At 39.4% G+C, this 12,673-nt stretch overlaps 1 protein-coding gene across 1 annotated transcript in view; it reads right to left on the minus strand.

Annotated features, from left to right (window-relative positions):
• Positions 1–5,534: 5,534 nt before the first annotated feature.
• ARL9 (ADP ribosylation factor like GTPase 9) overlaps positions 5,535–12,673 on the minus strand; it is an 11,116-nt gene continuing 3,977 nt past the window's right edge. The window contains exons 2-3 of the mRNA XM_004382883.2: positions 9,500–9,675; positions 5,535–5,728 (exon numbers count right to left, since the gene is read on the minus strand). Coding sequence (XP_004382940.1) covers positions 5,549–5,728; positions 9,500–9,675 — 356 coding nt within the window. The 3' untranslated portion in view covers positions 5,535–5,548. The remainder of the gene's footprint in view (positions 5,729–9,499; positions 9,676–12,673) is intronic.

Here is a 12,673-nt window from a genome sequence, read left to right on the forward strand (position 1 = left end):
CCCCGGCCCGCTCCAGCCACGCCCTTGGCCCACCCCAGCCACGCCCCATGCCCTCCCCGCGCGTTGTCCAGTTGCCAAGGGGACGCACGGCGCTCCGGGGGCCTCCGGACGCGCCTCTCTGGGCGGAGACAAGCTAGAGGCGTCTCCGCTGAGATGAAGTCGGGGGTCCTGGCCTGTTCCTCCCTGTGCCAAGGGCGAGGACCCTTGGACACTTCCTGCTGCCGAAGCCGTGGGCAAAACATCAACTTCAGTCTAGTTACAACGCCACTCAGCAGACCCAGGTCTTTGTTAGGTTTCAGAGGTTCCCTGGCACAGGCTCTACATAGGCCTTTGTCTCCTAGTCATGCGGAGTGGGGATGTCAAAATTGACAATATCTAAAGGCCCTCAATCACTAAAACTGATTTTCATCCATTTCTAGTAAATGCACAGTGATAGAAACGGGGGGCGGGTACAACACCAGCGAGGCGTTTGGTCCAAGTTTAACATTCAGGAAGAACCTCCAATTTAGATTTTTTACCGTCTCCACATGAGGTTCTACATACAATCTACATACAAATACCGACAGGATTGAAAGAAAAATGCTTTTATCTACAACTTTAATCTTGTGCACCATTACAGACAGGGCATACTATTTACTTAAGTGAGCTATAAATGATTTTTATAAATCTTGTAATTATGAACGATAATTCGTGTGTATGTGTGGGTGGGTGGGTGTGTGGAGCCCTGGTGGCACAGTGGTTAAGAGCTCGGCTGCTAAACAAAAGGTCAGCAGTGGGAAAGGCCACCAGCTGCTCCTTGGAAAGCCTATGGTGCAGTTCTACTCTGTCCTATAAGGTCGCTGTGAGTCAGAATGGACTAATGGCGACGGGATTGGTTTTCTCTTTTTGGGGTGTGTGTGTACCCACAGTTAACTGTGATATCGTTTGGATACAAACACCACAATTTTTGTAACCTTGTTTTGGCATGCCCCTTTCTTATCATTATCTTACCATACCATGACATTAAAAAAGTACAAGTGGTCTGGGCTTCTCCATACCTGAGCAGTGCTTTCAGCTGATATTCATGATTATGATGGTGTGTGTGGTAGGGGAGAACAGAGGTGGTGGAGTTTCAGTGATGTGTTTGTTTCCAAGGGAAGGGACTAGAAGAACTAAGGAATATGTCATCTGTCAAATTATATGGCAAACACAAGTAAACCTTTTGCACATTACTGGATCCTCCTTGGGCATACTTTGTTTCACAAATGCAAAGAAAAGATAAAAGAGAATGTGGATGTGATCAGGAATGGAACTAGGAGAGAGATGCTTTTATAAGTCAGGAAATCTCCTTCAGACTCGCTTTGATAGACATGTGCAGTGCCGTATGGAGATGTAAGAAGTATCCCAAAAAAACCTGGATAAACGAGTAATAAAGCTACCCTCATTACATTTTACCAGTAGCCGGTGGATCAGTTTTGACTCATGGCAACCCCATGTGTTTCAGAGTAGAACTGTGCTCCCTTGGGTGTTCATGGTTGTGACCTTTCAGGAGCAGATCTCTAGGCCTTTCTTCTAAGGCACCTCTGGGTGGGTTTGAACTGCCAACCTTTCAGTTAGTCTGCACCACCCAGAGACCCCTAAGCTACCCTATAATCAAAGAGGAGTTATGTAAAATCACCTTAATGAGGCAGAATGGTCCCTAAGTCAGCAAAACTGGCCCACAACTAAATGGAATGCCTTCAATATCCAAAGAATGTACCAATCCAGGGGGTCTCCTGCCCACAGTTGGGTGTACAGAAACAGAGTCAGAGAGGTTGTGCCCATTTAAGAACTGCAGAGGGGAGAGAAACCTAAGCCAACTGGCTGGTTCTCCAGGCCCTGCTATTGAGATGGACATGTGGCCTGATGCTCACCAGGCAACTTTCTTACATGACCCAGCTTCCCAGGCAGGTCTGCGTACTAGGAGAGATTAGGGTCACACAGAATGAATTCTAGTCCATGTCACAGTAATCAATTGGCATTCTGCTTTTATACATCAATCTCATGAATCTGACTAACGTCTTCCTGAAATTTAGTAATGAGTCGATTCTTTTCCTCATCCTCCTACCTCCAGTGCATCAGCAACTCCAGTCAATTCTCCAAATACATACATTTAATCCATTCTTTTCTCCTATCACCTAATATCATCTCTGTCTAAGCCATCATCCTCTGTTACCTGGATTCTGCAATGACCTTCCAGCTGGTCTTCCGACTTCTACCTTTGCCCACCTCCAATCAGGACACTCCAAACCATTTAGAATAAACCCCAAGTTTTGCACCATAAGATGCCTCATGATCTTTCTCTCCAGTGCGACTTTAGGCTGCTCTACCCTCTTTACATTCCCCCTTCTCTGTTCTTCTCCAACATGTCAAACTCCCATTTCAGGCTCTTTCTATACCTGTTCCCACTGTCTGTAGCCTTCTTCCACTCTTTACATACTGGCTTTTTTGTATCCTTTAGGGCTGGGCTTAAATGCCACCTACTCAGACAGGTCTTTCCAGCTCACATTAAAGAATGTTACTGCTATTATTTTCTATCTTGGCTTGTTGCTTCAACACAATCTGTGATTATTTCATAACTGTTTGCTTATTTTAGTATATGTCACCCTAGCTAGAATGTAAGCTCCTTAAAGAAAGGAACCCTCTCTGATCTGGTCACTGGTGCATTCCCAGAGCCAAGCACAGTGAATGGCTGTGATGGCTGTCATTGTTTTTATTTTCCTGCCCAGTATTCCTTCTCTTTTCCTCTGAAAGCAGAACACTTCCCTTCTATGAGGAACAAATTCCATGTTTGAGAGGGCCAATTCTGCCCACCCTCCACCCCTCTATGGGTCTGGGCACTCTGGCATAGCAATTAGTTCAGATATGACATGACCCCAGCAGAGCCAATCTGTGTCCCTCCATGAGATTTGCTGCATGGCGGCTGAAAGAGAGAGGACGCATTTTACTCTGGGATCTTAAACTGTAAGAACGTTAAAGCTTGGTGCTGACAGCAGCCATCTTACTACCTTGTAGAAGCAATATGAGAATGGAGCCAAGCAGAGGTTAGTCAAGAGAGAGTCTCTTTACCTTTGGACCCCTTGTGCAGATTTCTCATATGATAAGCCAAAAAGAAATACTCTTTTTGGGGGGACACAAAAATTTGAGTTCCATTTCTTCCATTTTCAACTGAAAGAGTCCTGGCAAATTCTCTGGCACGTGGTTGGCACTCAATAAATGTTTATTGAATGAATAAATGAAAAGGCGGATCCATTTTTACCATGCTAACCAAGCCTGTAGTTACTGAGCCTGGAAGGCTGGCAATAGACCCCAGATTGTGGTAAATTCTCTAAGGTAATGAATGCCACTCCATCTGGCCTGTTGGGAAGACTGCCAGCCCAGCAGCCTCTTTGACAACATTCCAACCTGTCTTGGCTGAGTGCCATTTCCATTAGAAATTCCTGTAACATATACCTTGCCAGACTGAGAGAGGGTTATGAATTGAATCGTATCCCCCAAAAATGTGTGTCAACTTGGCTAGGCCATGATTCCCAGTACTGTGCCATTGTCCACCATTTTGCAATCTGATTTGATTTTCCTAGGTATTGTAAATCCTGCCTCTGTGACGTTAGTGAGGCAGGGTTAGAGGCAGTTATGTTAATGAGGCAGGACTCAATCTACAAGATTAGGTTGTGGCTTAAAGACAAGCAAGCAGAGAGACATGGGGACCTCCTACCACCAAGAAACAAGATCTAAGAGAGTAGCGCATCCTTTGGACCTGGGTCCCTGTGCTGAGAAGCTCCTTGACTGGGGAAGATTGATGACAAGGACCTTCCCCTAGAGCCAACAGAGAGAGAGAACTTTCCCCTGGAACTCATGCCCTGAATTTGGACTTCTAGCCTCCTAAACTGTGAGAGAATAAATTTCTCTTTGTTAAAGCCATCCACTTGTGGTATTTCTGTTATAGCAGCACTAGATAACTAAGACAGAGAGAGAGCATGTAAAGTATAGCGTCCCTGTTTCATTCGTCCCTAACGAGAAGCAGTGACAGGCATACCAGCACTCAATAACTATTCAACTGAAGGAAAAACTCCAGCCACAACACTTGTTGACAAAATGCAGAATCTAAAATCACTACATGAGAAAAAGAAGGCTGAACAAGGAAGAACAAGTATATTTTTCCCCATCCTGGAAGCTTTTGGCATCATCTTTGAACTAGGCATCCAGGAAGAAAGACCACATAGAATCAAGTCTGCATCTGAACTGGTCTTTTTACAGAAGGAAGATTGAGACACAGGATGATTAAGTGTCCAGTAGGCAGAGGCTGAAATCCAAGGTTTATGACAATTCTGAATCATTGTGTGATCCAGCCTCCACAGACCAGACACTGGACACCTGAGCACCTATTGTGATCTGATACCTTTAAAAGTTATCCTGCAGCACTGACCGTGAGAAAGCTAGAGACCTTCAAGGCACACACTCCAGTGACTCCTCTCAGAGGACAGTCATCATTTTGCACACGAATGCCTAAGTTCAATTATGTTCCCTTTAACCTACAACTTGATAGGGAAGGCTATATGCTAACATTAGGAGGGGCTGACAGTCTTCACCATATTTTGGTTATTTTGCCACAGATTCTAAACTTTAAAGGAAAAGCTTTATAGGAAAAAAAAAAAACTTCTTTCCAAGTCCTTTTTTTTTTTTTTTAAATCAAGAGTCCTTGGTGCAAATGGTCAAAGCACTTGGTTGCTAACTAAAAGGCTGGAGGTTTCGAGTCTACCCAGAGGCACCTTGGAAGAAAGGCCTGGCAATCTACTTCCAAAAAATTGGCCATTGGAAATCCTAAGGACCACAATTCTACTCTGACACACATAGGGTCACCATCAGTCGGAATCCACGTGATGGTAACTGGTTTTTTGGTTTGGAAGTTAAATACAATTAACCTCTTCTATAAAATATTTCTAGTTACATTATTTTTTCAAGCCAAGCCAAGAAGTTATCCGTATATAAAAGTAAAAATGTCAAGAAGTTAAAAAACAAATCCCCATAATGTTCTCACCTAGTGTAACAAGCTCTTAGAAGAGAAGCCTTTCCTAAATCTTTCTAAATGCTGTGAACTTATATTCTATGTGGCTTTGGTAGTACTTTCTTTTTTTATTGCTCTATACTGGTATCTCTTTCCTTGCAGTGTTAAATGGATCTCCTTAGAATACATCTGGACCTTTACTTGAAAAGAAAAAGCTTATTAAAATATTTTAATATAAATTTCATGTCATTTAAAAATCATAAATGGGATTAATACTTGTTAATGTTCATTTTAATTCTGTTGGTTAAAAATCCCAACATACACTGTCTGCAAATATTTTTTAACTTCAAAACCTAAATAGATGCTCTTAATAAATTAACGTTATCTTTGTATATATGACGTGCATTGACAAAATAGGAAATGGCTTATTTTTTATTTGAAAGTGGAAACCTTTGGCTTCAAGCCTGACACTTAACTCTCCTGATGACATATGGATGGCGAGCTGTGCAACGGGCCAGGTCCTGGTCACTGCACATCTGCAGCCAGGTGTGCGATCAGGTCTTTGGCATCTTGCATGATGGAGGGTATCTCTGAGCCATTCTCAGTCACTTGGGTTCCAAACAAGAACATCTTCCTGTCATTTCCCACCTCAGATAACGCCAAAGCATCATGGATATCTGTGATATGATATGCTGCTTCAAGATCCTTAACCCAGAATGGAAAAAGAACAGAAAAAGTTGGTTATTTTGCAATCTTTTGGGAGAGATACTCTCATTTACCACTCCCAGTGAACCCATCATTTTGATATGGAGAACACTGTGACTCCGTTATTATGGCCCAAAAGTCATTTGAATATAAATATTTTCATCAAAACTATACCATACCAGCATTTATGAATTATCATCAAAAAATATTTTCTGGAACATTGAATTCGCAAACGTTGTGTTATATATATATTTTACAACAATAAAAAAAAAAGTATTTTCTGGAACCAAGCCAAGCCAATATAACTCCGTGGTCAATTTTCTGTACAGAGCAGTCACTCTGCTACCAATTTTACTCTTCTGTTTTGCTTTTTTTTTCTCTAAGATTATTTTAATATGATCAATTCTTTTTAATTTATATTTAACAACAGATATTTGATTCATTAGTCATTTTTTTGTCCATATCAAATTTTACTGATCATAGCATTTGCTTTGTGAGTTTTCACTTATGGCCATTATTTCTACTGAAAAATAATATTTTGTGATCAAATTTTGACAGGTGGAGGGAGATAGAGAAGGCAGCAGGGAGAAAGTGAGTTTAGCAAATGGAGTGGTGGAAGAGGGAGGCAGAGAGGGGAGAGACAGGTGAAGAGAAAGGGGATGAGACTGAGAGATGGCAGAGGCTTAGGGGAGGGAAACCCACAGTGAAAGGCAGAGAGGTGGTTGTTGTTAGTCAGGTTCGAGTAGATTCTGACCTAAGTACTCGACTACTAGCTGAAAGGTTGGCTGTTCAAACACATCCAGAGGCACCTGGGAAGATAGGCCTAGCGATCTGCTTTTTTAGGCCTTAAAGACCCCATGGAGCACTTCTACTCTGACAATGGGATCACCATGAGGCAGAGAGGGTAGGTATTAAAATTGGAGAAGGAAAGCTTGTGCTTATGCTACATGCCAGGATTCAAACCTTGAGGTCAAAACATAACTTCTTTGCCTCTTATATGTCAAGAATTATTTATTGAAATGATCTCAAGTAATCTCTTTCATAATTATACACAAATATTCAGCTGTAGTATTTTAGTTCTTCGCAAAAGTTTTAGCATTTTCACTTCTAAAACTCATTTATAATAGGCTTTTTGTTGTTTTATAGTGTTCGCCTGAACTGGAAATAATCTGCCACTGTGTCATTTTTGTCCCCCTGCAAGCCTGATGTGCTGTACCAGTATCTGGCTGGAGTTAATTACGTCGACGGATGTTGGTAGTCTCAATATATTGTTCATTTGAAACCTGCATTCATTTAATCCCAGAACCTGTCATAATTTTTGTAACTGTGTTAACAGATGCGTTAACACGTGAATGATGTTGCAGGTTAATAATGCCACAGTACTGGGGAGGAAGAGAATGGACAGGGAAGGAGTTAGATGGGAAGAGGGATTTCTTGTAATGATAAAGTGCATCAAGGGCAAATACTGGGGTTATTCTACACTTATATAATTGTGTCTTACCAGAAGTCATTACCCAAAGAGTAAAGAAAGTAAGATGACTTTTTTTTAACCATTATATAATAACTTGGACCAATGAGTTATCTAAAAGTACAGATTAAATATTTTGCCAAGAACCATTAACAAACACAAATGCATCTTCAACTAGAATATCCAATGATTCATTATTAAGTTGAAGTAAAAACTATAAATGTGACATCAAATGGCTCTGTTTATCCGACCTGATGAAGAGATACAAACCACAAAGTACTGATAAACCTAAGTATTAAAAATGGAAATCTTCTGTATAAAAAAGGACGCCATAAGCAAAGTAATATGACAAGGCACCAGGACGGTGGGAGAAGATGTTTGTAATGCACCATTGTTGCTGTAATTGTGTGCCCTTCAGTCAATTCTGACTCATAAAAAACCAAAACCAAAGCCAAACCCACTGCCGTCAAGTCAATTCCAACTCATAGTGACCCTATAGGACAGAGTAGAACTGCCCCCATAGAGTTTCCAGGGAGCTCCTGGTGGATTCGAACTACTGACTTCTTGATTAGCAGTCATAGCTCTTAACCACTACACCACCATAGCTTCCATGGTAGGTCCAGAAGTCCTGATTTTCCATTTCTCAATCTCTTGGGTCAGGCTCCTCCGATCTACTAAGATACTCTCACCTCCTCACCATTTGTACCTGCCCAGTCATGCAAGGGAGCTGGGGTTTGCAGGCGGAGTCAATTCCAACTCACAGGGACTCTATATGACAGAGTAGAACTGCCCCATAGGATTTCTTAGGCTGTAATCTTTATGGGAGCAGATTGCCAGGTCTTTTCTCCCGTGGAAATGCTGGTGGGTTCAAACCACCAACCTTTTAGTTAGCAGCTGAGTGCTTAACCATTGTGACACCAGTGACAAAGGATTATTTTTCCAAAATATATGAAAGACTCCTGTAACTCAAGAAAAGATATGCACCCTAGGAGGAAGATAGGAAAAGATACTACAGTAAAACCTGTGAATGCCAGAACCTGTGTAAGGTGGAAACCTGTCAGAGAAGGAAAACTCAAATATTTTCCACTAATAGAGAGTGCTAGAAAAGTGGTAAGACTGCATCCTGTCAAAGGCAGAGAACTTTCGAGATCCAGAAAAACAAGACAGTCCTGTCAAGTTCCGGCTCTCAAAGGTTTCACTGTAATAGATAATTCACAGACATAGGAACTTCAGGAACCAATAAACATATGAAAAAATTTTCAAACTCACTAATAATTAAGGAAATGCAAATTAAAAGAAGGTGATACAATTTTATTCCATCAGATTAATAAAAATTGAAAAGTCTAACAATACCACGTATTGAGGGATGTGGAGCTGCAGAAACTGTTATATTCTGCTGGTGAAGAATAAATTAGTGTAACATCTTTGGAAAGCAACTTAGTAATATCTAGTAAAAGTGAATCAAAAACCCCAACAATTCCTCTTTTAGGTATATGCACTTGAGAAATGTCTATACACGTCCACCAGGAGACAAATACAAGAAGGCTGACTGCAGCACTGTTTATAATATTAACAAATTGGAAACAACCCAAATGCCCAGCAACAGGAAAACAGTAAAACTGTGGTATATTCATACGTTAGAATACTATACAGCAGTTAACCCAAATGAACTAATGCTACATGACTCAACCTAGAAAATCTCAAAAACTTGATGTTGAAGAAAAGCAAACTGTAGAAGAGTATGTAGAATATTCCATTTTTATAAAGCTTAACAACATGTAATAGAATCCTATATGTTGTTTATAGATACAGGTGGATGTAATAAAAGTATAAAAACACACAAGGGAATGATAACCACTGAAATCAGGAACAGTGGTTATCACCGGAGAGTGAGGGGAATGAGATCAGGCTAGGGTACAGAGGGAGTTTTGACTACATCTAAGATTTTAACATTAGAAGAAAGGAAGGGAGGAAGATAGGAAGCAAATGGGGAAAAATGTTAAGATTTAACCAAGCTGGGTGGTGAGTACATGGACATTGATTATATTATCCTCTATATTTTCTATATGCTTCAGAGTTCATAATTTTTTAATTAAAAAAAGATTATGAAGGAGTAACATACATGTATTATGGTTTAAGGTTTATAATAAGACATACTCTGATGTTCCACATCCACCAATAAGTGTAAACTGAATTGAATACACAGCATACTGTTGAATGCTTAGTCATTAAAAGTACACATTTCTGTTTTCTGTATTAATATAAAACTGTTGAGTACAATCTGTATTTGCACCGACTTTTACCTGTTTGTTTGCAAACACAACCAGAGGAAGGATCGGGTTTGTTCCGATCAGTTGATGAAGGTGTTTTTTGGCTTCAGGTAATCGGTTGTGATCTGCTGAATCAACCACAAAGATCAGCAGTAATCCCTTGGACAGGTACGTTTCCCAGTAAGAACGGAAAGGTTCACTGCCACCAACTACAGAGAAGAGTAGGGGAAGAAAGTACAATGAAAAGAAATTGCAAACAGAAAATAATGAGAATGTTCACGAATTGTGAAGAAGGTAACCAATGTCACTAAACAACTTGTGTAGAGATTGTTGAATGGGAACCTAAACTGCTGTGTGAATCTTCAGTGAAAACACAATAAAATATTATTATTAAAAAAAGAAAGAAATTGCAGGAGTGTCCACTGAGGAGGCAGGAAGGGCACATCAAGATCATTTCTGAACATTGCTATAGTAGAGTGGACCCAATTCTTAGTAGACCCAGAGGGATGTTACTGGGGAAACAGTTGGTGAGAATATTCACCCTTCACAAGTGGTTCATTCTTTGTAGAATCACAAAGGATCAGCATAAATGAGATATTAAATACAACAAGGGATGTCTCCTAATCCTGTTACACATAACAGCCATTTCAGCCGCTGCATGTTAATCAGTTATGGCTTCAGAAAATGGAATGAGACTACTAAAACAAGTCAAAGTGGTGGGTTAAAACATATTTCATTTCTAGTTTGTTTTATTTTATGCAAAATACCTACTCATATCTTTTGCCTAATTATATGTTGTCTCTTATTTATTTGTAGCAATTCTTTATTCTTTATGATTTATACTAATCATTTATTGGTTATATGTATTGCATACATATATCTTCTCCAATTTTGTGGCATCTTCTGATGAGCTTCTACATCTCAATCTTAATGTAGTTGAATTTATCAATCATTTTTCATGTTACTGCTTTTTGTATCCTGTTCTTTTCTGTCCTGAAGTCATATTCTCTATTTCCTTCACAAAGCCTTTTACATTTGGCTTTAATCCATTGAAACTGATATATACATTTGTATATTCTGGGAAATAGAAAACCAGTTTCACTTTTTACTTGTTGTCCCTCCACTATTTATTGAATAGTCACTCCTTTCCCCAGTGGACTTTCTTGTCTTTTCATTTGGTCACTTTGTTTATTCCTGTGCATTACTACACAATCTTAATTTTACAGCTTTTTAGTAAGTGTGTTATTTATCTAGTGCTGCTATTACAGAAATTTCACAAGTAGATGGCTTTAACAAACAGAAGTTTATTCTCTCACAGTTTAGGAGGCTAGAAGTAGAAATTCAGGGCATCAGCTCCAGGGGAAGGCTTTCTCTCTCTGCATGCTCTGGGGAAAGGTCCTTGTCATCAATCTTTCCCTGGTCTGGGAGCTACTCAGAGAAGGGACCCTGGGTCCAAAGGATGTGCTCCACTCCCAGCTCTTCTTTCTTGGTGGTAGGAGGTCCCTCTCCTCTCTGCTTGCTTGTCTCTTTTATATCTCAAAAGAGATTGACTCAAAATACAACCAAATCCTGCAGATTGTGTCCTTCCTCGTTAACATAACTGCCTCTAATCCTGCCTCATTAACATCATAAAAAAAATTAAAAAAAAAAAAAACCTGTTGTCATGGAGTTGATTCTGACTCACAGTGACCCTATAGGACAGAGAAGAATGCCCCATAGGGTTTCCAAGGAGTCGCTGGTGGATTCGAACTGCTGACCAATTTTGATCAGCAGCCAAACACTTAACTACTGTGCCACCAAGGCCCCTATCATCATACAGGGTAGGATTTACAACACGTAGTTTAATAACATCAGATCACAAAATGGAAGACAACCACACAATACTGGGAAATCATGGCCTAGCCAAGTTGACACACATTTTTTGGGGACACAATTCAATCTATAACAGTAAGACTTGATATCTGATAGCTCAAGTCCATGCTTTTTATTTTCTTCAAGAGCATCTCGTCTATTTGTATACCTTAGCTTGTCAAGTTCTTTAAAAAATCCTTTTGAGATTTTGGTTGGAATTGAATTGTATTTAAATATCAATTTGGGGAGAACTTAAATCTTTTTAATGCTGTGTCTTCCTATTCATGAAAACTTTATCATCACTCCATTGACTTAGGTTTTCTTTTCTTTCAATGACATTTAAAAATTTTCTCCATATGTATCAGGCATACTTTTTGTTAGATTTATTCCTAGGTATCTTGTAGTTTTCTTTGCTATTATAAGTAATATTTTTTTAAAAATTATACTTGCTGCTTATTGCTAAGTAACAGAAATGTGATTGATTTTTTTATTATCATTCTTATATATGGTCACCTTGCTAAACTTTGGAGCCCTAGCGGCACAGTGGTTAAGCTGCTAATCAAAAGGTTGGCAGTTCAAATCCACCAGCCACTCCTTGGAAACCTTATGGGGCAGTTCTACTCTGTCCTATAGGGTCTCTATGAGCCGGAATGGACTTGACAGCAAAGGGTTTTTTTCCTAAACTTTATCATTTCTAATAATTTGAAAGGTATTTTAGGTTTTCTTTGAAGACAATCATATTATTTGTAAACAACTACTGTGTTTTTCTTTCTTACTAATCCATATTGCTTTTCTTTTTCTTGAACTGACGATGGTGAATGGAAGCATTGATCACGGGCAGGCTTGTCTTTTCCTAATTTTCCAGGAACTACTTCTAATATTGTATGTTTAGGAATCATGTGTTCTGAAGTTTTGGTAGATTAAGGAATTCTCATTTATTTTTAGTTTATTAAGAATTTTTATCATAAATTGGAATTCAATTTAGCAAATACTTTTTCTGCGTATATTGAGGTGATCATATGCTTTTTTTACCTTTAATTGGTAATGTGAATTACATTTACAGACTCTTGAAATGTCACACCAACCTTTCATTCTTGAAGAAATCCAACTTGGTCATGTTACGTTATCTCTTTTATACATTAACTGGATTTGGTTTGCTACTATTTTGTAGGGATTTCTGCATCTATGTTAATGAATGAGATAGACCTATAATTTTCTTTTTTTATACTATCTTTATCTGGTTTTGGTACCCAGTGACCTCATACAGTTAAACCAAAAAAATCCATTACTTTCCAATCAATATGGACTCATAGTAACCCTATTCGGCAAAGTAGAACTGTCCCATAGCATTTCCAA

The sequence above is a fragment of the Trichechus manatus genome, unplaced genomic scaffold, assembly GCF_000243295.1.
Source record: "Trichechus manatus latirostris isolate Lorelei unplaced genomic scaffold, TriManLat1.0 scaffold00101, whole genome shotgun sequence".
In the NCBI taxonomy this organism is placed as follows: domain Eukaryota; kingdom Metazoa; phylum Chordata; class Mammalia; order Sirenia; family Trichechidae; genus Trichechus; species Trichechus manatus.